At 43.6% G+C, this 27,503-nt stretch overlaps 2 protein-coding genes and 1 non-coding gene across 6 annotated transcripts; 2 read left to right on the forward strand and 1 right to left on the reverse strand.

Moving 5' to 3' along the window:
• Positions 1-6,796: 6,796 nt before the first annotated feature.
• LOC139410255 (aldo-keto reductase family 1 member A1-B-like) lies at positions 6,797-12,013 on the forward strand. Its single transcript, XM_071155726.1, has 9 exons — positions 6,797-6,935; positions 7,858-7,959; positions 8,076-8,195; positions 8,531-8,682; positions 8,992-9,187; positions 9,735-9,934; positions 10,502-10,574; positions 10,856-10,942; positions 11,248-12,013. Exons 2-9 carry the CDS (start codon positions 7,864-7,866, stop codon positions 11,311-11,313), a joined length of 990 nt encoding a protein of 329 aa, XP_071011827.1. The 5' UTR covers positions 6,797-6,935; positions 7,858-7,863; the 3' UTR covers positions 11,314-12,013.
• Positions 12,014-12,652: 639 nt separating this feature from the next.
• On the reverse strand, positions 12,653-12,725 carry trnar-acg (transfer RNA arginine (anticodon ACG)). The gene has a single exon. It is a non-coding gene; the product is annotated as a tRNA-Arg (tRNA).
• Positions 12,726-12,996: 271 nt separating this feature from the next.
• On the forward strand, positions 12,997-21,191 carry LOC139410256 (histone-binding protein N1/N2-like). Of its 4 annotated transcripts, XM_071155727.1 has the most exons (15): positions 13,012-13,154; positions 14,160-14,204; positions 14,345-14,458; positions 16,216-16,296; positions 16,402-16,511; positions 16,852-17,126; positions 17,423-17,464; positions 18,429-18,502; positions 18,613-18,686; positions 19,050-19,238; positions 19,545-19,711; positions 19,936-20,001; positions 20,151-20,225; positions 20,607-20,729; positions 21,023-21,191. In XM_071155727.1, the coding sequence occupies exons 1-15, from the start codon at positions 13,117-13,119 to the stop codon at positions 21,053-21,055; spliced, it is 1,506 nt and encodes a 501-aa protein (XP_071011828.1). In that variant the 5' UTR covers positions 13,012-13,116; the 3' UTR covers positions 21,056-21,191. The 4 variants fall into 4 exon arrangements, with proteins under 4 accessions (XP_071011831.1, XP_071011828.1, XP_071011829.1 ...); XM_071155730.1 differs by lacking the exon at positions 16,852-17,126 and having other exon boundaries at positions 12,997-13,154; positions 17,415-17,464; XM_071155728.1 differs by lacking the exon at positions 20,607-20,729.
• Positions 21,192-27,503: the final 6,312 nt, after the last annotated feature.

Genomic DNA, 27,503 nt, shown 5'->3' on the forward strand with positions numbered 1-27,503 from the left:
TAGATTTTTGCACTTTATTTTTTTGTATTTCAATCCAATTATATTTTAAAAATATTTCAGTTGAGTGGATGATAGAAAATTGCTATTATTGTTTTTTCTTTGAAGTAAATTTAGCCCACTTTTGCTAAAATAGAAAATATAGTCTACTGATGGTGCCTTGAATACCGGTTTCTTTCATTTAATGTTCATGTTATGGGGATATTTATATAAAGGAAATTTGTCTTTTGTGTCTGTTGAAAATTAAAGATTACTGACAGAGCCATAAGAAAATATTGCTTTATTTATCTGATCATATTGTAATATATTTGTTAGGTTTTCAGTAGGTTCAATTAGGTTCACTAGACTATATGCGTCATTTAAAAATTTTTCAATGAACATTCGAACAGTCCGGCCCTCGTCTTGTAGCTGATTTTTTTATTTGGCCCTCCGTCCATTTGACTTTGACACCCCTGCCCTAGACCCACTCTAATTTGCTTACCGCCCAAATAGGTCCACAGACGATGCAATCTCAACCACACTGCACACTGCCCTAACCCATCTGGACAAGAGGAATACCTATGTGAGAATGCTGTTCATCGACTACAGCTCGGCATTCAACACCATAGTACCCTCCAAGCTCGTCATCAAGCTCGAGACCCTGGGTCTCGACCCCGCCCTGTGCAACTGGGTACTGGACTTCCTGACGGGCCGCCCCCAGGTGGTGAGGGTAGGCAACAACATCTCCTCCCCGCTGATCCTCAACACTGGGGCCCCACAAGGGTGCGTTCTGAGCCCTCTCCTGTACTCCCTGTTCACCCACGACTGCGTGGCCACGCACGCCTCCAACTCAATCATCAAGTTTGCGGACGACACAACAGTGGTAGGCTTGATTACCAACAACGACGAGACGGCCTACAGGGATGAGGTGAGGGCCCTCGGAGTGTGGTGTCAGGAAAATAACCTCACACTCAACGTCAACAAAACTAAGGAGATGATTGTGGACTTCAGGAAACAGCAGAGGGAACACCCCCCTATCCACATCGATGGAACAGTAGTGGAGAGGGTAGCAAGTTTTAAGTTCCTCGGCATACACATCACAGACAAACTGAATTGGTCCACTCACACAGACAGCATCGTGAAGAAGGCGCAGCAGCGCCTCTTCAACCTCAGGAGGCTGAAGAAATTCGGCTTGTCACCAAAAGCACTCACAAACTTCTACAGATGCACAATCGAGAGCATCCTGGCGGGCTGTATCACCGCCTGGTATGGCAACTGCACCGCCCTCAACCGTAAGGCTCTCCAGAGGGTAGTGAGGTCTGCACAACGCATCACCGGGGGCAAACTACCTGCCCTCCAGGACACCTACACCACCCGATGTCACAGGAAGGCCATAAAGATCATCAAGGACATCAACCACCCGAGCCACTGCCTGTTCACCCCGCTATCATCCAGAAGGCGAGGTCAGTACAGGTGCATCAAAGCTGGGACCGAGAGACTGAAAAACAGCTTCTATCTCAAGGCCATCAGACTGTTAAACAGCCACCACTAACACTGAGTGGCTGCTGCCAACACACTGACACTGACTCAACTCCAGCCACTTTAATAATGGGAATTGATGGGAAATGATGTAAATATATCACTAGCCACTTTAAACAATGCTACCTTATATAATGTTACTTACCCTACATTATTCATCTCATATGCATACGTATATACTGTACTCTATATCATCGACTGTATCCTTATGTAATACATGTATCACTAGCCACTTTAAACTATGCCACTTTGTTTACATACTCATCTCATTTGTACATACTGTACTCGATACCATCTACTGTATCTTGCCTATGCTGCTCTGTACCATCACTCATTCATATATCCTTATGTACATATTCTTTATCCCCTTACACTGTGTACAAGACAGTAGTTTTGGAATTGTTAGTTAGATTACTTGTTATTACTGCATTGTCGGAACTAGAAGCACAAGCATTTCGCTACACTCGCATTAACATCTGCTAACCATGTGTATGTGACAAATGTATATCCTTCCCTGTTGGCCTTGTCCGGGGGTATTGTTGGGACGGGGACAGTGTCACCCAACCCACCCCTGTCTCAGTCTCCAGTATCTATGTTGCCCACCCCTGTCTCAGTCTCCAGTATATATAGGTCAGTCTGTTATATCTGGTGTAATTCTCCTGTCTTGGTCGTGCTGCTCCTCCAGTTTCAAATGTTCTGCCAGTGGCTAGAGAACCCTGACCTATTCACTGGACATGCTACCTTGTCCCGGACAAGGTAGCACCTGCTGTCTCAAACTCTGCCCCACCTGCCCTGAATGATGGTTCACAATCTGTTTGACAAAATTATTTTCATTTACAAATCAGGTCACCCTACCAAACATCCCTGCTAAAACATACTGTAGGTCTGTCTGCTGCCTTTTTGTTGTCACAGCCTAAATGCCAATCACCAAACGAGGGGACTAATGCAAGTGTAGATGAAATAAAATCAAACTTTATTTGTCACGTGCCGAATACAACAAGTGTAGACTTTACTGTGAAATGCTTACTTACAAGCCCTTAACCAACGGTGCAGTTCAAGAAGAGTTCATATTTACCAAATAAACTAAAGTAAAAAAAGTAACACAATAACATAACAATAACAGGGCTACATACCAGTACCGGTACAGGTTAGAGATCATTTGTACATGTAGGTAGGGGTGAAGTGACTATGCATAGATGATAAACAGCGAGTAGCAGCAGTGCACAAAAACAAATGGGGGGGTCAATGTAAATAGTCCAGTGGCCATTTGATTAATTGTTCAGCAGTCTTATGGTTTCGGGGTAGAAGCTGTTAAGGAGCCTTTTGGTCTTAGACTTGACGCTCCGTGACCGCTTGCCGTGTGGTAGCAGAGAAAAGCGGTCGTGGAGCGCCAAGTCTAGGACCAAAAGGCTCCTTAACAGCTTCTACCCCGAAACCATAAGACTGCTGAACAATTAAATTGACTTTAGTACATGCTGTCAAAAGGCTGCATTCTGCAACATATGTATGGACGGGAGTAACAGCAACCTAATTTTGTTGACATTTTACATAATTCAGGTCTTCCAAGCTTGTATTGTCATACCCAAGAAGACTCGATGCTGTAATCACTGCCAAAGGTGCTTCAACAAAGTACTGAGTAAAGGGTCTGAATACTTACAGTGGGGCAAAAAAGTATTTAGTCAGCCACCAATTGTGCAAGTTCTCCCACTTAAAAAGATGAGAGGCCTGTAATTTTCATCATAGGTACACTTCAACTATGACAGACAAAATGAGAAAAAAATCACATTGTAGGATTTTTAATGAATTTATTTGCAAATTATGGTGGAAAATAAGTATTTGGTCACCTACAAACAAGCAAGATTTCTGGCTCTCACAGACCTGTAACTTCTTCTTTAAGAGGCTCCTCTGTCCTCCACTCGTTACCTGTATTAATGGCACCTGTTTGAACTTGTTATCAGTATAAAAGACACCTGTCCACAACCTCAAACAGTCACACTCCAAACTCCACTATGGCCAAGACCAAAGAGCTGTCAAAGGACACCAGAAACAAAATTGTAGACCTGCACCAGGCTGGGAAGACTGAATCTGCAATAGGTAAGCTTGGTTTGAAGAAATCAACTGTGGGAGCAATTATTAGGAAATGGAAGACATACAAGACCACTGATAATCTCCCTCGATCTGGGGCTCCACGCAAGATCTCACCCCGTGGGGTCAAAATGATCACAAGAACGGTGAGCAAAAATCCCAGAACCACACGGGGGGACCTAGTGAATGACCTGCAGAGAGCTGGGACCAAAGTAACAAAGCCTACCATCAGTAACACACTACGCCGCCAGGGACTCAAATCCTGCAGTGCCAGACGTGTCCCCCTGCTTAAGCCAGTACATGTCCAGGCCCGTCTGAAGTTTGCTAGAGAGCATTTGGATGATCCAGAAGAAGATTGGGAGGATGTCATATGAAACCAAAATATAACTTTTTGGTAAAAACTCAACTCGTCGTGTTTGGAGGACAAAGAATGCTGAGTTGCATCCAAAGAACACCATACCTACTGTGAAGCATGGGGGTGGAAACATCATGCTTTGGGGCTGTTTTTTTGCAAAGGGACCAGGACGACTGATCTGTGTAAAGGAAAGAATGAATGGGGCCATGTATCGTGAGATTTTGAGTGAAAACCTTCTTCCATCAGCAAGGGCATTGAAGATGAAACGTGGCTGGATCTTTCAGCATGACAATGATCCCAAACACACCGAAGGAGTGGCAACGAATTAGTGGCTTCGTAAGAAGCATTTCAAGGTCCTGGAGTGGCCTAGCCAGTCTCCAGATCTCAACCCCATAGAAAATCTTTGGAGGGAGTTGAAAGTCTGTATTGCCCGGCAACAGCCCCAAAACATCACTGCTCTAGAGGAGATCTGCATGGAGGAATGGGCCAAAATACCAGCAACAGTGTGTGAAAACCTTGTGAAGACTTACAGAAAACGTTTGAGCTCTGTCATTGCCAACAAAGGGTATATAACAAAGTATTGAGATAAACTTTTGTTATTGACCAAATACTTATTTTCTGGAATTTTTTTTCTAATTTTGTCTGCCATAGTTGAAGTGTACCTATGATGAAAATTACAGGCCTATCTCATCTTTTTAAGTGGGAGAACTTGCACAATTGGTGGCTGACTAAATACTTTTTTGCCCCACTGTATGTAAGTGTCATAGTTGTATTTTTTTTTTAATCAAGTAGCTAAAAATTCTAGAAACCTGTTTTTGCTTGGTCATTATTGGGTATTGTGTGTAGATTGATGAGGGCGAACATTTTTTAAAGCAATTTTAGAAAAAGGCTGTAATGTAAATGTAATAAAACGTGGAAAAAGTCAAGGGGTCTGAATACTTTCCGAAGGCTCTGTAGGTACCATGACTTGAATGGGAATTGTGTCAAAAATGCTAAAACATTGTCAGGGAAACTAAACCAAAGCATGGCTTGCTGTCATAGCTTGTCCTTGTCCATAGACTGTGTACAGGGTAAGGAAATCAATTATATTTAGTAATTTAAGTGAACAATCCCTTTAAGCAAGCTAACTCAAAGCTAGCTTTAAAATCTAATTTGATTTGGAGCCTCCCGAGTGGCGCAGCGGTCTACAGACCTGGGTTCGATCCTAGGCTATGTCACAACCGGCTGTGACCGGGAGTCCCATAGGGCGGCGCACAATTGGCCCAGCGTCGTATGGGGTAGGGGAGGGTTTGGCCGGCGGGGCTTTACTTGGCTCATTGCGCTCTAGCGACTCCTTGTGGAGGGCCGGAAGCCTGCAGGCTGACCACAGTCATCAGTTGAAGAGTGTTTCCTCCGACATTGGTGCAGCTGGCTTCTGGGTTAAGCGGGCGGTGTTAAGAAGCGTGTTTTGGCGGGTCATGTTTCGGGTTGGCTAAACCTTCGCCTCTCCCGAGCCCATTGTAGCGATGACACAAGATTGTAATCACAAAATTGGGGGTAAAATATTGCTATTATAAACTGGTTACCAATGTAATTAGAACAGTAAAAACAAATGTTTTGTCATACCAATTAGTTTAAAACCAAGCAGTGGTTGGAGCAGTCCTCCATATGAATGAATGGAATTCTACAGTATTTCAATTAAATGTTACAAGGAAAAAAATTACATATATTTAAGTATTATACTTAAAGGAAAATATTTTTTAAATTTGTAATTTTTTTAGCTCACATAATATAATTTCAAATTATGCATTAAGATGTATGTAATAGAATAAAGGTGGCAAACACGAATGTAGACATTAATAAATACATTTCTATAGCTTCCAAAATATGTTTTTCTATGGTGAGGGAGTGCCAAGATGGAGGCGCGTCGGCTTCAACACAGCGCCCCCAAAAGGTAATCTAGTGTATATATAAATCAATTGTTAAATCTAGATGGTTTCTTGCACAGAAAAATGAAGCCCTTTGAACGGACTGTGATAGCCATAGAGATATATAGAGGACTCATCTTTATATCTGTGATCGCACAGGCAGTGCCATTGAGGCTACAGTCCATAGGAATCCCCACCAATAAATGCCTCCATCTTGGCACTCCCTCACTGTTGTAAAAAACATTTTGGAAGCTATAGAAAATGCATTTATTAATGTCTACATTTGTTTTTACCACATTTATTCTATTACAGACACATTAATGCATACTTTGAAATTATATCATGTGAGCTAAACATACAAATAAAATAATGATACTTTTTAAATATTTATTTTTAAACTAATTTGTTTAGAGATTACTAATGGTACTGTCCCTCATTCATATGGTGGACTGCTCCTACTTGGGAGTGCCAATATGGCCATACAGTGGCATCAAAGCCTCTTAATGGCCAATGCATAGCATCAGAAATCTGGAGTTTATATACATAAGTGATCACCACCCAGTTGACAACTTTTACTACTTTAAAATGGCAGAAGTATGGTGGAAGCCATCAATGTCAATGTCCATGTTAAAATGGGCTTTATAAACTGGTTGGTTCGAGCCTTGAATGCTGATTGGCTGAAATCTATGGTATATCAGACTGCATAGCACTGGTATGACAAAACATTTGTTTCACTGTTCTAATTACATACATTGGTAACCAGTTTATAATAGCAATAAGGCACCTTAGGGGTTTGTGGTATATGGCTGTATCCAGGCACACCGTGTTGCGTGCATAAGAACAGCCCTTAGCAGTGGTATATTGGCCATATATCACACCCCTCTGGCGTTATTTCTTAAATATCCATTATGAGTAGTCTATTTATCTCTATGGTGACAGCCCTCTTGAATCAAACCCTGGAAACGGAAATATCAGCAAAATGAAGTCGGATTTTGTTGAACAGCTAAAATTGGACTATTTGTGGCCAGGGCTTTGAAGAAGAGAGTTATTAATTTTTTTGCAGATTGATACCAGTAAGTGGGATGTTTATGAATACAGCTGCTAGACGTTTTGTACGACAGTGTGTGTATTTTGTTGGTTTCATTTCAATTAGGGTCCACTGACTGGGTGAATATGCAGCACATAACATCTACTTGGATCAGATTCTCAAACGTATATGTTGCATAAGGCAGGTGAATTGACTATCAAAAAATGAAAGGATAACGTTAAATCGCCAATAATAATGTAGAGGAAATGATACGTAAGTGACATCGAGATCATCATAGCACTGAATTACATTTGTATCGCTAGCTTCTTCAAGCATGCATTAAAGATTATTTATCGATGAAATGTCAATATTTTGGAATATTGCCTTTGTGCATTATCTAACTGATATCTTTGTCCACCCTACCTCGTTTATTACCAATTGATTGCAGACATGCTTTGGTCTGTCCGCAGCCGGTTTCTGCTCCAGATTGCGCATCGTGATTATTGATCAGATTCGATATTTCTACTGGCCATGGTAATGAAACTATTGTTATTGTATGACATTTCACAATGACAGTTTGATTTAGCTGAAAATGGTATCAATACTATTAGCTGAGAAAGAGTACAGTAGTAGGGTCCAGGTGTGGTCAGGTCTCGTGCAGCTGTTGACACAGAAACGCGAATTTCCACCCATGCTTTGGTCAGGAAGGAAGTCATGTGATAGTCAGCAGCAGTTCATATGAGCCATGGGCAGGAGGCTTAGTGGAGTGTGCTAGTAGACAGGAGGCCCCAAAAGCTGAAAGTTTCAACATCTATCTCGCCTGTTAGGCCCATAGACTTACAGGCAATGCAAACCAGTGATCTGAAGGACACAATAAGAGTAAGCCACTTCACAATGTTGAGATGCACAATGTGAACATCACAAAGGCTTTTTGATTGACTGACATCTTGATTCTGCTCTGTCTTCAGGTACACATGGCAGTGGCAGGTAAAAATGACTTTGCAGTTCTCAACACCGGGCGGAAGATGCCTCTCCTTGGGCTGGGAACATGGAAGAGTGAACCTGGCAAGGTTCATCTTTTTCATCAAATATTTCTCCTAACTCATCTGCAGTGTAGTATTAATATTAGCTTGCTGTTTGGGTTTTTGTAAGCAGTGGTTGTCTTGTTGGGTTGACTGTATTCCAGGTTAAACAGGCAGTAATCTGGGCCTTGCAGGCTGGCTACCGTCACATCGACTGTGCTGCCATCTATGGCAACGAGGTGGAGATCGGAGAAGCTCTGCAGGAGACACTTGGCCCTGACAAAGTAAGTCAACACCAAGGTTGCGTCCCAGATGGCACCCTAGTCCCTAATTTAGTGCACTACTTTCGACCAGAGCACTATAAACATGGTATCTAAGGCTTAGTACTATAGACTCCATTGGCAGATACTGAGATGGACAGAGTCGGTCTGTTATTATTGTGCTAGCTGGACAAAGTCTTGATAGTATATTTGGCATGTGAATGATTGAAATAAGTTACGAGCTAGCCAGGAGTCAAACCTCACATTTGTAGTCAAGACACATTACCCATTGCACTACTGGCCCAATGATGGGTCAAAAGGTTTGTGTGGTCTTTGTTTACACCTGTCTCTGTATACAGGCCTTGAGGCGAGAGGATGTGTTTATCACCTCCAAGCTGTGGAACACACAGCATCACCCGGAGGATGTGGAGCCCGCTCTGCTGAAGACACTGAAGGAGCTGAGTCTGGAGTACCTGGATCTATACCTCATCCACTGGCCCTACGCCTTCCAGTGAGTAGCCTCCATGGGATCTGGCCTACTCAACATTGCTTCTGTTATAAAGAGGCATAATAACTGGCATTCGTGAACATGTTACAGCAAATAAATGTGTAGAATTGTCAGACGGAATTTCCTTTTAATTTCAATCCGATTTGGGTACACGCGCTATTACAATTTTTTTGAATGATCTATTCACATTACAGTGGCTGTGTAGTTAAACTAACTCTATGGTCCTCCTATTGAATTTTTAAACCATGTACATGGGTCATCATGACTGTACAGTTTACATTATGCCTGCTCTTCCCCTTGTCTTCCCCACAGACAAGGTGACGCTCCTTTCCCCAAGTCGGAGGACGGCACCCTGCTGTACGACGACATCGACTACAAGCTGACTTGGGCTGCCATGGAAAAGCTGGTGGGAAAGGGCCTGGTCAGGGCTATCGGCCTGTCCAACTTCAACAGCAAACAGATAGACGACGTTCTCTCCGTAGCCAACATCAAACCTACTGTGCTTCAGGTAAGGAGATATGTGGCTTGTGCTGACTGTGCGTACATTATTCCTTGCTACCTACCTAAAGATCAGTTGGGCAACGATTGAAAAAGCTTCTGAGCTAGCCATGAGTCTAACCTCGAATCTTCTGATCTGTAGCCAGACGTGTTATACATTGTGCCACTAGCCTACTGAAAGTGGTTGTATTTGTTTGTATGTTTGTCTCTTCATCACTGCCACAACCAGTCTTCTCTCAGGCTACTGTCCATCTTCCAATATCCTTTGCATATAACCCTCCACCTACTGTCTCTTTGTGTCTCTGTCAGAAATACAGCAAGTGTTTGTTGACTGTTAAATACTACAACATATGAGTGTTTGGTTTATGAGCTATTTTGCTAGGTAGGGAGTTCTTGATATGTGGCATGTGCTGTGTGTACATTATTCCTCCCTACCTTACGATCAGTTGAATAAATATTGAAAAAGTTTACCAGGAGTCAAACCTAGGATCTTCGGATCCGTAGTCATCCATTGCACCACTAGCCCACTGCCCACTGTTTGTTTCTCTGTTTTCCAGGTGGAAAGCCATCCGTATCTGGCTCAGGTGGAGTTGCTGGGACACTGCCGGGACAGAGGCCTGGTGATTACAGCGTACAGCCCACTGGGGTCACCGGATCGGGCATGGAAGCATCCTGATGAGCCCGTCCTCCTGGATGAAGCAGCAATCGACACCCTGGCCAAGAAGTACAACAAGTCCCCAGCACAAATAATCCTTAGGTGAGTAATGTTCTATAATGTTCTATCCTAGAACTCTTTACACAATGATAACCCAGCATCCCCATGTCATATACAAATGCCAGGAATAAAGACACCTGAAATACACTGATTAAGTACAGAATATAAGCTGATATTCTGCCATGAGCCTATCAGCAGGTTCCACAACTGAGAAGTGATGAACACATCCTCTCGCGTCAGGGCCTGTACAGTGAGACGGGTGTAAAATAAACACACAAACAAGAACACACACCTTGCCTTTAGCCAATAAGCGCGTTAGTTACGCAATGGATAACGCGTCTAACTACAGATCAGAAGATTCTAGGTTCTACTCCAGGTTAGCTCGTAACTATTATCTATCATTTCCCAATTCCTCTTTAGGTAGGCAGGATAAATGTACCAGTATACACAGCACATACCAAATATATTAAGACCTCCCCACCTAGCACAATAATTAATTAAATAAATGACTAAAACAAACAGTCATATGGTCTAGTGGTCAGATCCTGATTTTCATGTAGACAATTTTTCTCTCCAAATTAAACCATGCACATCTTGTCTCTTTGCTAGATGGCAGACACAGCGAGGAATAGTGACGATCCCTAAAAGTGTGACAGAATTTCGGATCAAAGAGAATATTCAGGTGGATATTTTGTATTTTTTTGTTATCTAAGCCTATTTCTTCACAAGTATTGTGGTTTTGTAGTGTTCTATTGTATGATGACAATCTATAATTGTAAATTGGTGCACAATTCAGTCTACTACTGCGAGAAACCAAAAACTCTACTACTACTACTACTACTACTACTACTACTACTACCCATCTCATAAAACTGTTTGCAGAAGTCCCATCATGTAGTCATGTAATAATGATTTATTTGACTACTGAGTGTACACCTAATCTAAATGTGTGTGCATCCTCAGGTCTTTGACTTTACCCTTGAAGCGGAAGAGATGAAGTGTATAACAGCATTGAACAGAGGCTGGCGCTACATTGTACCAACTATCACAGTGAGTGGATTTAGAGCTCTTCTAGTGGTATATATGTGTACAACAGAAGTGAGACCAGAGAGTATTGTTATTGAATTTCTATGGGTTATGTGATGGCCAGCTAACAATAGTAAAATGTGGTATAGTGAGCTGATACTATATCTGTGGTATGTTATCAGCTGGTAGAAGAAAGTAAACAAAATGCGGTGTCTCTTGACATTTCACCATAAAGTTTTCAGTGGGTTAGTGGCGCAATGGACTGCGGATAAGTCAATTCTAGGTTTGACTCCTGGCTAGTTTGTAACTTTTTTCAATTGTTGTTGCAGGTTGATGGGAAGCCCGTCCCCAGGGATGCAGGACATCCACACTACCCCTTCAGTGACCCCTATTGAGCAATTCCCCACTCTGCTGCCCTATTTTGTGCCTTGGGAACTCACTCCCCTTCCTCAACCCCCTCCAAGGCTGTGTCCCAATTCCATTAAATGTCTTCCTCCTTCCTAACCACTGATTTGATAAGGGAAAGAGGGACATTTAAGGCAGGGCTGCCCAACACTCTTCCTGGAGATCTACAGTCCTGTGGGGTTTCAGTCCAACCCTAATTTAACACACCTGATGCTACTAATTAGCTGCTCAACAAGACCTTAACTTGCTGAATCAGAACCGCTAAATTAGGGTTGGACTGAAAACCTACAGGACAGTAGATCTCCAGGAAGAGGGTTGGGCAGCCCTGGCTTAAGGGGAAAGAAGGTTGTGGAAAATCCATCTTCTTTCAGATCATTGGTCATGGTGGCGTGGGGTGACAAGAAAAGGGGTATTTTTGAGTATTGGGACATAGCATGTTCTTCATAATATTTTTTTGTTTGTTACTGCCCTGTTTGCTTTTGTGACAAGGGTTAATTACAATGCTTGTTTACCAGGAGGGAAAACTATGAATGGAGAGTTAACATGCAGAAACAGTCTAACAACTCTGTCTGACCTGCTTTTGGACTCGGGCTGCACAAAAGCACTGAAGTGACATGTTTATGGATATGCAGTGTTATGTTTTAAACTGACTTGACTTAAATAAAATAAAAATATGTTTTGTATTTTAAATATATTGAACCCATCTATCACCTTGCTGCCCAGTGCTTTACAACCGACTCAACATAAAGAGATATTTCCTACTTGCAAGTCCATGAGTAGCTTGAGCTTCTTATAAAAATAAAGTATACGACACATATATAAAATACATTTAAAAAAAAGAATATATAGGCATTCCGATGTCCCAGTCATGAAGACATCCCTGGACCTCTTGGATGAAAGCAGGATTCTTGACTTTTAGAACATTTCGATGTTAGCTTATGCTTATTTTATTGTGCTGGATCTTGCTATATATATATATATAATATATATATACTATATATATATATATATAGTGTATATATTGTGTGTATATATATATATATATATAGTATGTATATATTATATATATAGCAAGATCCAGCACAATAAAATAAGCATAAGCTAACATCGAAATGTTCTAAAAGTCAAGAATCCTGCTATATATATGCTATATATATGCTATATATGCTATCTGCTATATGTATATATATATATACATACTATATATATATATAGTATGTATATATATATATATATATACAGTATAGTATGTGCTGTCTGTACGTTTACCAGTCAATTATTATTTCTAATTAACCTAAGTCAAAGAGCATGTGGGACATGAAAAAGATACGAGCTAGCCAGGAGTCGAACCTAGAATCTTCTGATCCGTAGTCAGACGCGTTATCCATTGCGCCACTAGCCCGCTGTAAAACGTATAATTTAATAACGATATATATTCTGCACACAATATATTTTATCAGGTTCTAAAATGTATTGACGTTTGGTATTTACCAGTAACAAAGTTGGCTACATGCAATGGATTGATTGATGATTTTGATGATTAGTTGAATGGCCTTTCAGATGATCGATCAAGCAATGATTCTAATAATGTTACATTGTATCATGGTAGTTCCCCTTTAAATGTAATCTCCCGCGTTCAGTGAAATTCAAGTTGAAAGTTCAGCGGAAGCGTTACACCGTGTCAGTATTTAAAAGCGCCAACAAAGTGAAAGAATGAACAGGCGCTAAACCTGATATATTCCTGGACACATCTGTGTTAATTTACACGAAATAGTCTCAGTCGCTTCACTAACATGCCTGAGGAAACAGCAGCTGCTTCAAACTCTTCAAGGTGAGCCCATTTGTGTGTGCCTTCGCCTATCCATCTCTGCTTTGTTATCTAGCCTTTGTTCTGTTTGCTTGCCTACAAGCTACAGCAGCGTTTTTAAGTCGTGGTGTACTACAGATAACTAGTCGAAACTTGTTAGTCAACGTTAATTAACAGTTATCTATGGAGAAATTGTTCCCATGCACCATAGCAAGACGTTCCGCTCCACGGCCAGTGGCGGCCAACTAGCTAACGTTGCTAAGTAACGTTACACTTAACCCAAAGGTTGGCGCTAGCCGCAGATGAAACGTTAGCGTAGTCTTACGGTTAGCTAGTTTGCATGGATACGAATTGCATTACATTAGCAGAGTAGTTACAGTTCACTCGAATTTGACGATGTTTTGTTGCACTTCAAAACGTTAATTTTTCTTGGCCAACGTCAGCTTTAATTAGTTAACTACCTACTTTAGCCAGCAACGTTCGTTAGCCCGAACTGGTTAGATAATTATATTTGCTTGCTAACGTTAGTTGCATAGAAAAGTAGGTAGCTAGCAAAGCAAGAAGCAATTTCACCTACCAATACTCAAGAAATGCACGTGCTAGCTGTGGTGACATGTGGTAGCTAACTACGAACATTTTAAAAAGCTTTCCTATACGTAAACTACGAAGGCCACTTTTTAGCTATTCGGGTGTTTGAACGCAAACGCCGTTTAAGTGAAGTCGGTGTAAACTTGCAAAAAATAAGTTGTTATTCCAACACTCGTTACCTAGATGGCGGCACTCCCGAGAAGAACACTTGCGTTCGAAGCAGGTTTTAAAGACGATCCGATAGAAAAATTGTCATTCCCATACTGCGATTTCTGTCTATCGACAGACGAACGAGGTTGTTGCTCCAAGGGTACCTTCAGCCCTTGCGTCGGAAAAGGTTTAAACCAGGCATCTCAGCAAAACTTTGGTTTTCACAATGGACTTTAAGTTATTTAGACTAGACAATGTTAGTCTGACTGCATTAATGTCACTTTGTTTCAGCATGGAAGAAAAGTCCTGCTCTTCAAGTGCTGTTGCAGCAGACAGGTGAGAAACTGCACTTCCTGAATTTATACAGATTTTATGAAGTTTGACTTGTTCTTGAGTTCACTCCACAGGGACTTTTCATGCAATGGGTTTAAGTGAAATACAAAAATATTATTTTGGTTGTCCGACGTGTACCACAGTTCAGTCGACGTGATGGCTGAGGCAAAGAAATTGATTGGTGCTGGGAACAGGCATCTGGTGATGGGTGACGTAGTTTCTGCAGTCAACGTGTTCCAGGAGGCTTGTGGCATGTTGTGAGTACTGAGACCAAATGACTTGGATTAACTGTGAATATGAAATGTTATGAGGCTCATTTATTGTGGATTTGATGTTGGTAATGGAATTTTCTCTTGACCTGATCCCATTGCTGGACGACTCATCCTAAAGTTAATTCTGCTATTCTCTCAATTGATACAAACTCAGCAAAAAAAAAGAAGTCTCTCACTGTCAACTAAGTTTATTTTCTGCAACCTTAAAGTGTAAATATTTGTATGAACATGATTCAACAACTGAACAAGTTCCACAGACATGTGAATAACAGAAATGGAATGTGTCCCTGAACAAAAGGGGGGCTCAAAAGTAAGTCAGTATCTGGTGTGGCCACCAGCTGCATTAAGTACTGCTGTGCATCTCATGGACTGCACCAGATTTGCCAGTTTTTGCTGTGAGATGTTACCCCACTCTTCCACCAAGGCACCTGCAAGTTCCCAGACATTTCTGTGGGGGATGGCCCTAGCCCTCACCCTCTGCTCCAACAGGTCCCAGATGTGCTCAATGGGATTGAGATCTGGGCTCTTCGCTGACATACCTGTCTTGCAGAAAATCACACACAGAACGAGCAGTATGGCTGGTGGCATTGTCATGTCAGGATGAGCCTACAGGCAGTGTACCACATAAGGGAGGAGGATGTCTTCCCTGTAACGCACAGCGTTGAGATTGCCTGCAATGACGACAAGCTCAGTCCAATTATGCTGTGACACATGGCCTCAGACCATGACAGCCCCTCCACCTCCAAATCGATCCCACTCCAGAGTAAAGGCCTTGGTGTAACGCTCATTCATTCAACGATAAACGCGACTCCGACCATCACCCCTGGTGAGACAATACTGTGACTCGTCAGTGAAGAACACTTTTTGCCAGTCCTGTCTGGTCCAGCGACGGTGGGTTTGTGACCATAGGCGACGTTGTTGCTGGTGATGTCTGAGGACCTGCCTTAAAATAGTCCTACAAGCCCTCAGTCCAGCCTATTGTGGACAGTCTGAGCACTGATAAGAGGGATTGTGCGTTCCTGGTATAACTCGGGCAGATGTTGCCTAACTGTCCCACAGGTGATGTTCGGCTGTACCGATCCTGTGCAGGTGTTACACGTGGTCTGCCACTGCGAGGACAATCGGCTGTCTGTCCTGTCTCCCTGTAGCGCTGTCTTAGGTGTCTCACAGTACGGACATTGCAATTTATTGCCCTTGCCTCATCTACATGCTTCCTTGCAGCACGTTCACACAGGGGACCCTGGGCATCTATCTTTTGGTGTTTTTCAAGGTCAGTAGAAAGGCCTCTTTAGTGTCCTAAGTTTTCATAACTGTGACCTTAATTGCCTAATTTCTGTAAGCTGTTAGTGGCTTAACGACCGTTTCATAATTAATAAACATGCACCTGTGGTTCATTGAACAAGCATGGTAAACATTGTTCAAACCCTTTACGAATATCTGAAGTTATTTGGATTTTTACGAATTCTTTGAAAGACCGGGTCCTGAAAAGGGGACATTTCCTTTTTGCTGAGTTTATATTCAGTCTGAATCTGCCTTCCTAGACATTTGTTTCAAAATGAGGGGTGTTTTATGAAACAAATTCACAAATGATTGGATTATCTCTTACCGGCGTATCAAAGTTGATCAGGTCATGTATGCTGGCCCAACCATTTGTTGGCACACCAAAAGTTGCTGGGGAGGGAGGCAAATCCAGACTAATGGTGAAGATCAGCCAGTAAACACTGTATTCCCTTCTCCCTCAGGGCTGAGCGGTATGGGGACACTGCAGATGAGTGTGGAGAGGCCTTCTTCCTGTGTGGGAAGTCTCTGCTGGAGCTTGCCAGGTAAGTGGAAGTAGGATACTGCATGTATTCAGTTAAACAGCTGTTGCCAGCACCACGCTCTGAGTTATGTATATTCAAATTAAGTCGCTGCTTGTGGTGGTGCAGGATGGAGAACACTGTCCTGGGTGACGCTCTGGAGGGAGTCCCTGAGGAGTCATCTGAAGAGGGGGAGAAGCAGGAGAACTCCAAGTTTGAGAGCGCTGACAACTTGGATGGTGAGCAGTAGCTTCTCAACCTGACCACCATTTTGTTCACGGCTGCTTGTTGCATTTCTCTGGTACAATTGACTTGTACAGTGCCAAACTTGCTTCTTTTGTTGGTAGGTTAAGTGTCATTATGACATTAGCATTATAGGTCACTGGGCAAGGTGGTGCCCTCTAATGGCAGTCTTATATCTGAGAGGGAATGGGCCACATTCACCAGTCTGCTCAGTTCACTGAGGCGGTGGTGGGGGACTTGTTCGTGGTCTGGGCGCAGAGGGAGATACATTTTTACATGCGCTCATTAATAGTATATTAGTGAACAATGTAACAAGGTTTCATGCATCTGGTTCAGAGGAAACAAGGGACGAGCTTCGAATGCAGGTCTATGATGCAATGGCTGAGAAGGAAACCACTCATGGGGAAGCTGGGGCAACTGAGCCAAAGGGGAAGATGGAAGCGGAGGAAGAGGGTGCAGCTGAGGGTGCTGCCAAGTCTCCTGTCAAGAATGGGAACGAGCATTTCGAACCTCCTGTGAATGGGGTGGAGAAGACTCCTGAAGGGAAAGTGGAAGGTGTGAAGACTGAAGAGCAGAATGGAAATGGCAAAGAAGTTGAGGAAGAGGGTGAAGGTAGACTTGGTGTAGGACTGTTTGGGTGCACCACGTGGATTGGGACAGAAGGACGTTAAATGTGGATTTTGCACAATTGCTGTTTAATCTACAGTAGGGCTGTAAAGGGATTGTAAATTAACTATTCTCTTGCAAATTGAAGTTTTACACTGCACCGTTGCACTTCTGATGTCACATTACTACTAAAGACAAGCTTTTCCTCAGTCTCTGGTTATGTACAGTTATTGGTTTTCCTGACACGTACAGCTGCAATTTAGGCTTACTGTTCTTTTGGCATCCACCCTTAGATGATGATGATGATGATGATGAAGAAGGGGAAGGCACTGCTGACGACAAGGTAAGATATCCCTTTGTCACAATTCATTTATGAAGACTCACTACATGACTTAAAGTATGTGGACGCCTACTCATCATTCTATTAATATGGTGCCCCCCCCCAACATCCACTAGATGTTGGAACATTTCTGTGTGGACTGGCTTCCAGTCAGCCACGAGCATTAGTGAGGTTGGGCATTTAGGCCTGGCTGCAGTCGGTGTGCCAATTCCTCCCAAAGGTATTTGACTGGGTTGAGGTCAGGGCTCTGCAGGTCAATCAAGTTCTTCCACACTGATCCCTACAATTTATTTTATGGACCTCTCTTTGCATGGGGCATTGTCATGCTGAAACCGAAAGGGCCTTCCCCAAAATGTTGCAGTAGATATGGAAGCACAATCATCTTGAATGTCAGTGTATGCTGGCACTAAGGGGCCTAGCTCGGACCATAAACTGCTTCAGACATTCTTCCTCCCCCATTTAACTTTACAGTTGGCACTATGCATTTGGGCAGGTAGTGTTTTCCTGGCATCAGCTAAACTCAGGTTTGTCCATTGGACTGCCAGATGGTGAAGTGTGATTCATCACTAGAGAAGTTTCCACTGCTCCACCATGCAATGCCAAGCGTCTGCTGATCTTAGGTTTGTGTGCGGCTGCTCGACCATGGAAACCCATTTCCTGAAGCTCCCGACAACCGTTATTGTGCTGACGTTGTTTTCAGAGGTAGTTTGGAACTGTGCGTTACGATGGACAATTTCTACTCTTCAGCACTTGAGTCCCTTTCTGAGTTCGTTGCTTAACACTTTACAGCTCAGCCTTTCTTGCTCTTAGACATTTCCAGTTGACTCGGGCAGTTCTAGCAGGGCAGAAATCTGATTTACTGTTGGAAAGGTGGCTAAAATAGCCGAATCTACTAAATTGAAGGGGTTGTCCACATACGTGTGTGTATAGTGTTCTAACCTTGTTTGACACTTCCCATATTTTGTAGGAGAGTGAAGAGGAAGTAGGTAACCTGCAGCTGGCCTGGGAGATGCTAGAGGTTGCCAAGGTCATCTATAAAAGGTAAACTCAGCCACCGTGTGCTCCCTGTAAAAGTCTGTCAAACTTTTTAGTGTACATGATTTCCATGGATTAACTTTCACCTGCTTCCCTTTACCACCTCATCCAAACAGGAAGGAGAATGAGGCGGACCAGTTGATGGCAGCTCAGGCCTATCTGAAGCTGGGAGAAGTTGGTGCTGAATCTGGTATGTTTATGTGCTGGTCCTTGTAGGGTCTTTAAAATGTTTTGCTACAGCATGCCCTATTGAACACAGCCATGTAGTTATGTTGACTTCAGACTCTATTTCAGATCAGCTTGCCCTTCCCTCTACATGTTCCCTGAGTACCCCCCGCAACAGTACATGTTTTTGTTGTAGCCCTGGACAAACACCTTGGTGATTAGTTGAATCAGGTGTGCTTGTCCAGGTTACGGTAAATGTGTACTGTTGTGGTTACTGGAGGAGCAGGGTGAGGAAACCCTGCTCTACCTCGGGTCTTAAATCCTTGCACCACGACAGATGTTTGTAGTTGTAATCACTTCATACTCAGCTTGGCACTGCTTCTCCCAGGTAACTACCCTGCAGCGGTGGAGGACTTCCAGGATTGCCTGGCCCTGCAGCTGAAGCACCTGCCCCCCCACAGCCGTCTGCTGGCTGAGACTCATTACCAGCTGGGAATGACTTACTGCTACACAGGCCAGTACAGCCAGGCCATCCAGCACTACAGCAGCTCTGTCAAGGTCATTGAGGGCCGCCTGGGTAAGATGGATAAATATTATTATTTTTAGCAGACTTTAGTGTTTTCAACCCACAACCTAGGTGTTGCTAGTCCAATGTTACCCCTTATCGAATCCGCTTCGGCCTACTGTCCCAGCTGAGTTGGTTAATGAACCAAAAGCATATTTTACTGGCTGTTGGGTTTCTTGTCTCTTATCAGTAACAATTTGGGTGAGGACATTAACTTTCTGTACTTGATTCAAAGCTACCTGCACAGTCCTGATACAGCACTAGCTATGACATGTCAATCTCTGACCTGTCACTTGCATACCTTGTTTCTGTGTCTAGCCATGCTCCAGGGGGTGCTTGACAAGGGTGAGAATGGTGCTGAGGAGGGGAAGACTGAGCTGGAGGAGCTGAAGCTGCTGCTGCCTGACATTGCTGAGAAGGTGGAGGACGCCAAGGAGAGTCAGAGGACGGCAGGATCGGCCTCCGTGGCCATACAACAGACCCTGGTGAGACTACTGGCTAGGATCAGTGTTGGTTGTCAAACAGGGAGGGTCTTGTCCAATAAATGCTCCTTTTAATCTAAAATGTGTCCTAATGACTATTACTTGGTATAGCAGTTCTAGTAAATATTTATTGATCAAGGAAGAAGTCCAGTCCACTTGACTTCTAATGAGGAAGTTGAGGATCCAGCTAGTTTTTCCAATTGATCTGTGGGTTTCTGCTCTTCCAGGCCGGGGCCTCTACTTCATCTGCATTCCCAGCTTCAGCAGAAAAAAGTGGACCATCAGCATTTGAAGCAAGTCATTTTGTCTGTTTTTGAAGTCCATCTTAAATGTTTCTTGCACCTGGAATGAAACATTGTGCCAACTGAATCAAATGACCTATGTCAGTTACTTAAGTAAGCAGGCTGATGTTCATGACCAATTCCCTTGTCCTGTGTTTCAGACCGCTGTCACGTCAGCAGCTGGTGGTGGGTCCTCCAACTCTGCGTTAGACATTTCCCACCTGGTCAGGAAAAAGGTGAGGTGCTCCTGCCTGACCGTTAACTCTGCTACTTACTACTAGTCCCAGCCTGGGGTGACAGTGACGTTTGGATGATGCTGATCATGTCCTGGTCTACAGGTTACTGTGCTCTGCCTGAGACTAGTAGACTCAAGTCCAATCAATCCATGCCACCTATACTAGTATGTTCATGTTGCATGAATTTCTTGCGTTCTCTTCGTTCTGAGGGTGACCACTGCCCCAATGGTGGTTTCTTTGCTTTCATGCCCCTCTCCTTTTGAGTGTTATTTTGGTTGTGGTGCAGTGGCTTTGTGATCGTGTGGCAATGTCAGAGCAGGTTACAGTAGAGGTGAGGGAGGTAATGTTGAGAACCTGACTTTGGTTTGTGTTCCTGTACAGAGGAAAATGGAGAGCCCCATAAAGGACACAGATGCTAAAAAGAACAAGCAGGAAACTACAGTTAATGGCAGCGGGGACTCCGGCTCTGCCAGCAACGAAGTCCAGGAGAAAGGGGCACAGGAGGCGAGTTGATAGGTTTATAACTCATTCTCAGTGGAGTTGGGTGCAGCGCAGGAAGTTGGTATTGGTGGTATCTTGAGGAAAGGGACTGTGCAGTTTTTATTTTTCCCATTTGAACAGACCGGAGTGCTATGACAAACTCGTGCAGGTTTCATAAATCCTCCAACTGATTAATCTCAACAGTATTAATGGACCCCTGACAGGGATGGTAGGTGTTTCTGGATTAAAGCGGTGTTCGGGCGTTTAACTTTCTGATCTACTAATGCTGTTTGATTCTTTTTCTTACTTTCCCATAGCCTGCCAAGCCGTCCTCTGACTCTTCTGCGTGATTTGACTTCCTGATCATCCAGCCAGCAGAGCATGCCTGTCCCCTAACACTTTCTGTAAATATGAACATTCTCTCACTTGCTGACTTTTTGTTTTGTATACTTGTAGTAATAAAAGTTCAATATTTGCATATCTGAATCACTTGTCTTCAGAATTCTACTTTTGGTTAGTTTAATTTGAACTTGGAAAAAAAATGTAGGTACCAAGTGGTTAGTCATTTGTCTGGGTAGAGTTTAGTGACACTACTGCCTCTGCCAACAATCCTTGGCTGTGGTGTAGCTGTCGGCATGTTTTCACATGGTCTGATGCACAACCTACAGGGAGGTCATCTGACTTTCAACAACAAGAAATATCACTCATCAGTATTTACATTGCTGTACATGATGCTCGTCTGTATCGAGGGCAGACCCAGTATGGGCTGGTGGCGTGTATGAGCTGGCTGGGCGATCACTGGTCTGGCTTGGGGCTATAGCAGTCAAAGGTTAACTAAAATCTGTGTCCAAGTAGGATCAGGGTTAACAAATGATTCTTAACATAGGATATGTCTATGGGGTCACAAACACATTTAGGACCAGGGTAAGGACTTGTACTCTTCACCTCACCACATGGTACACTCATACAGACGTCTGGCTCTGTACCTAAAAAGATGTGACGTGATTACATGTTCATAAGTAGTGGGGGGGGTGGGTAGGTAGTCTATGCCATAGGAATCATGTTTCAGGACTCCACTGATCCTCCGACAGTACATAACGTGCTGGAGGGACACTTTCCTGTAGAAAGACTTGAGAGAAATCTACATTTATTGATAGTGTAGAACTTTACAGGTGCCTCGGCTTGTTTTCTATCAAAGTCTAATAAAGCAATCCAGTCTGAACATCTGTTCAGACCGCTTGACTTGATCCTCATTTTGTTATGTTACAGCCTTGATCTAAAATGAAATCAATCTACACACAATACCCCATGACAAAGTGAGTTTGTAGAAATTTTAGCAAATGTGTTAAACTGAAATGCCTTAACCGAAGTATTCAGACCCTTTGCTTTGAGATTTGACATTACGCTCCAGTGCTACTTTCTATTGGTCATTGTTTTGGAAAAGCACACCTCAGGTCCCATAGTTGACAGTGCATGTTAGAGCAAAAACCAAGCTGCGGTCGACGGAATTGTTTGTAGAACTCCGACAGGATTGTCAAGACACAGATCTGGGGAAGGGTACCAAAACATTTCTGCAGCATTGAAGGCCCCCATTCTTAAATGGTAGTTTGTAACTACCAAGACTCTTCCTAGAGCTGGCTGCCCAGCAAACCTGAGCAATCAGGGGAGAAGGGCCTTGGTCAGGGAGGTGACCAAGAAACTGATGGTCACTCTAACAGAGCGCCTCTGTGGCGATGAGGAATCTTCCAGAAGGACAAACTCTGCAGCACTCCACGGTCGAGTAGCCAGACAGAAGCAACTCAGTAAAAGGCGCCTAAAGACTCTGATGAAACCTAAGACTTAATGCCAAGCGTCACATCTGGAGGAAACCAGGCACAATCCATACGGCGACTTGTGGTGGCAGCATCGTGCTGTAGGGATGTTCTTTTTTCAGCAGCAGGGACTGGGAGACTAGTCAAGATGAATGGAATAAAGTAAAGAGAGCTCCTTGATAACCTGCTCCAGAGCACTTAGGACCTCAGACTTGGGTGAAGGTTCACCTTCCAACAGGACAATGCAGGAGTGGCTTGGGGACAAGTCTCTGGGCCACACAAAGACATTCAGCCACAGCCCGGACTTGAACCCGATCGAACATCTCTCTGGAGAGACCTGAAAAGAGCTGTGCAACGACACTCCCCATACAACCTCAGAGCTTGAGAGGATCTGCAGAAAATAATAAACTCCCCAAATACAGGTGTGCCAAGCTTGTAGCGTCAGACTCAAGACTGTAATCGCTGCCAAAGGTGCTTCAACAAAGTACTGAGTAAAAAGTCTGAATTCTTACGTAAATGTGATTTTTGTTTGTTATAAATTTGCTAAAAAAATGTAAACTTTTGATTTGATGTTATGGGGTATTGTGTGTAGATTGCGGTAAAAATCAATTTTACAATATGGCTGTAACGTAATTTTTTTGGGGGGAAAAGGGGATCTGAATACTTTTCGATTGCACATATAATGGTGTAAAGACATGAATGGAAAAATGGTGTACAGCAGTAGTTCTGGGATGAGCCATGTCTTGAATACACTATATAGTATGTGGACACCCCTTCAATTTGGTGGATTCTGCTATTTTAGCCACCTGTTGCTGACAGGTCTATAAAAGCGAGCACACCGCCATGCAATCTCATAGGCCATTCTACTGCCAATGTTAATCTAACTGAACAGCTCAGTGACTTTCAACATGGCACTGTCATAGGATGCCACCTTTCCAACAAGTCAGTTCGTCAAATTTCTGCCTTGTTAGAGCTGCCCCGGTCAACTAAGTGCAGTTAAGTAGAAACGTCGAGGAGCAATGGCTCAGCCGCAAAGTGATAGGCCGCACAAGCTCACAGAATGGGACTGCTGAGTGCTGAAAAATCGTCTGTCCTCAGTTGCAACACTCACTAACGAGTTCCAAACTGCCTATGGAAGTAACATCAGCACAATGACTGTTTGTCGGGAGCTTCGTGAAATGGGTTTCCATGGCCAAGAAGCTGCACACAAGCCTAAAATCACCATGTGCAATGCCAAGAGTCCGTTGGAGTGGTGTTAAGCTCGCCGCCATTGGACTCTGGAGCAGTGGAAACATGTTCTCTGGAGTGATGAATCACACTTCACCATCTGGCAGTCCGACTGACTAATCTGGGTTTGACGGATGCCAGAAGAACGCTATCTGCCCGAATGCATAGTGCCAACTGTAAGGTTTGGTGGAGGAGGCATTTTTTCATTATTTTCCCGTAATCAGGGATTGCTTTAGACCTGGGACACCAGGTGTGTGCAATTAATTATCAGGTGGAACAGAACCAGCAATCTCCGGACCTCGCAGGGTAAGAGGTGAGTACCTCTGTTCTAGACAATTCTGTGCTTCCAACTTTGTGGCAACAGTGTGGGGAAGGCCCTTTCCTGTTTCAGCATGAGAATGCCCCCGTGCACAAAGCGAGGTCAATACAGAAATGGTTTGTCGAGGTCGGTGTGTAGAAGAACTTGACTGGTCTGCACAGAGCCCTGACCTCAAACCCATCGAACACCTTTTGAGATGAATTGGAACGCTGACTGCAAGCCAGGCCTTATCGCCTGACCTCACTAAAGCTTCTTGTGGCTGAATGGAAGCATGTCCCCGCATCAATGTTCCAACATATAGTGGAAAGCCTTCCCAGAAGAGTGGAGGCTGTTATAGCTGCAAAGGGGGGACGAACTCCATATTAATGCCAATGATTTCGGAATGAGATGTTCGACAACCAAGTGTCCACATACAAAAGTATGTAGTGTGCATTTTCTCATGAATCTACACGCAATACCACCATCACAAAGTAATAACTGTTTTTGACTTTTTTTTTACAAATGTATTAAAAAATACATTAAATTATATCACATTTACATAACTATTCAGACCCTTTTACTCAGTACTTTGTTGAAGGACCTTTGGCAGTGATTGAGTCTTCTTGGGTCTGACGCTACAAGCTTGAAACACAGCAAATGTATTTATATAGCCCTTCTTACATCAGCTGATGTCTCAAAGTGCTGTACAGAAACCCAGCCTAAAACCCCAAACAGCAAGCAATGCAGGTGTAGAAGCACAGTGGCTAGGGAAAAACTCCCTAGAAAGGCCGAAACCTAGAGAGGAACCAGGCTATGAGGGGTGGCCAGTCCTCTTCTGGCTGTGCCAGGTGGAGATTATAACAACATGGCCAAGATGTTCAAATGTTCATAGATGACCAGCAGGGTCAAATAATAATCACAGTGGTTGTCGAGGGTGCAGCAGGTCAGCACCTCAGGAGTAAATGTCAGTTGGCTTTTCATAGCCATAACACACCTGTATTTAGGGAGTTTCTCCCATTCTTCTCTGCAGGGCGTCGCTGCACAGCTATTTTCAGGTCTCACCAGAGATGTTCGATCGGGTTCAAGTCCGGGCTCTGACTGGGCCACTGAAGGACATTGAGACTTGTCCCAAAGCCACTCCTGCGTTGTCTTTGATGTGTGCTTATGGTTGTTGTTCTGTTGGAAGGTGAACCTTCGCTCCAGTCTGTGGTCCTGAGCACTCAACAGCAGGTTTTCATCAAGGATCTCTCTGTACTTTGCTCCGCTCATCCATCCCTCGATCCTGAGTGGGCTGTCATGCCTTTTACTGGGGAGTGCCTTCCGTCTGGCCACTCTACCATAAAGGCCTGACTGGTGGAGTGCTGCAGAGATGGTTGTCCTTCTGGAAGGTTCTTACACCTCCACAGAGGAACTCAGGAGCTCTGTCAGAGTGACCATCAGGTTCTTGGTCACCTTTCTGACCAAGACCCTTCTCCCCCGATTACTCAGTTTGGCCAGGCGGCCAGCTCTTGGAAGAGTCTTGGTGGTTCCAATCCATTTAAGATTTTTTTTTTTGAGACCTCCACAAATCTGGTTCATCCTTGGGAGCAATTTCCAAACACCTGAAAGTACCACATTCATCTGTACAAACAATTGTACGCAAGTATAAACACCATGGGACAACGCAGCTGCAAAAGTGCAAATCAATCCCAGAACAACAGCAAAGGACCTTGTGAAGATGCTCGAGGAAATAGGTACTAAAGTATCTATATCAATAGTAAAACGAGTCCTATATTGACATGACCTGAAAGGCCGCTCAGCAAGGAAGAAGCCACTGCTCCAAAACCACCATAAAAAAGCCCGACTACAGTTTGCAACTGCACATGGGGACAAAGATTGTACTTTTTGGATAAATGTCCTCTGGTCTGATGAAACAAAAATAGAACTGTTTGGCCATAATGACTATCGTTATGTTTGGAGGAAAAAGGAGGTTAGGCTTGCAAGCCGAAGAACACCATCCCAACCGTGAAGCACGGAAGTGGCAGCATCATGTTGTGGGGGTGCTTTGCTGCAGGAGGGACTGGTGCACTTCACAAAATAGATCGCTACATAAGGAAGGACAATTATGTGGATATATTGAAGCAACATCTCAAGACATCAGTCAGGACGTTAAGGCTTGGTCGCAAATGGACAATGACCCAAGCATACTTCCAAAGTTGTGGCAAAATGGCTTAAGGACAACAAAGTCAAGTCAAGGTATTAGATTGGCCATCACAAAGCCCTGACTTCAAGCATATAGAAAATGTGTGAGCATAACTGAAAAAGCGTGTGCGAGCAATGAGGCCTACAAACCTGACTCAGTTACACCAGTTCTGTCAGGAGGAATGGGCCAAAATTCACCCAACTTATTGTGAGAAGCTTGTGGAAGGCTCCCCAAAACGTTTGACCCAAGTTAAACATTTTAAAGGCAATGCTACCAAATACTAATTGAGTGAATGTAAACTTCTGACCCACTGGGAATGTGATGAAAGAAATAAAATCTCAAATAAATAATTCTCTCTACTATTATTCTGACATTTCATATTTTTACAATAAAGTGGTGATCCTAACTGACCTAAGACAGGGATTTTTACTAGAATGAAATGTCAGGAATTGTGAAAAACTGAGTTTAAATGTATTTGGCTAAGGTGTATGTAAACTTCCGACTTCAACTGTAGTACCTGTACTTGAGCTAAACTCAGCAAAAAAAAGAAACGTCCTCCCACTGTCAACTGCGTTTATTTTCAGCAAAATGAACATGTGTAAATATTTGTATGAACATAACAAGATTCAACAACTGAGACATAAACTGAACAGGTTCCACAGACATGTGACCAACAGATAGATAGAGGGTTCCTTAAAGCTAGTGAAGGAGATGTGAGTCTCCAGCTTCAGAGATTTTTGCAATTTGTTCCAGTCATGGGCAGCAGAGAACTGGAAGGAAAGACGACCAAAGGAGGAATTGGCTTTGTGGGTGCTGCTATGGTGACCAGTGAGCTGAGATAAGGCGGGGCTTTGCCTAGCAGGGTCTTGTAGATGTACACATGATCAATAGACACAAATCACTGAAGGTGGAAACAAAGCATCAAATGTGACACCCTCCATACCCCAATGAGAGACCATGCAGGACTGACACTCTTCCTCCTGCAGCTGGTTTCAGCCCCAGGTTGGGCCTGCTGCTCCAGAGTGTGGGCCTCAGCCTGCAGGCATGCACCTGGTCCAGAACGGCTGGAACAGATCCACCGGACTGCATGTAGGCCAGCCTCAGAGCTCTGCCATACCAACACACACAGCCACAGTTAAACACAGTCATAGATACAGATAGGGAACAGGATAGTAATACATTGCTCCTACTGCACTGATTACTGGTGTTGCATGCTAACGTCAGACGGCAGGTAGCCTAGCAGTTAGAGGGATGGGCCAGCAACCGAAAGGTTGCTGGTT

This window comes from Oncorhynchus clarkii, chromosome 5 (genome assembly GCF_045791955.1).
Source record: "Oncorhynchus clarkii lewisi isolate Uvic-CL-2024 chromosome 5, UVic_Ocla_1.0, whole genome shotgun sequence".
Classification (NCBI taxonomy): Eukaryota; Metazoa; Chordata; class Actinopteri; order Salmoniformes; family Salmonidae; genus Oncorhynchus; species Oncorhynchus clarkii.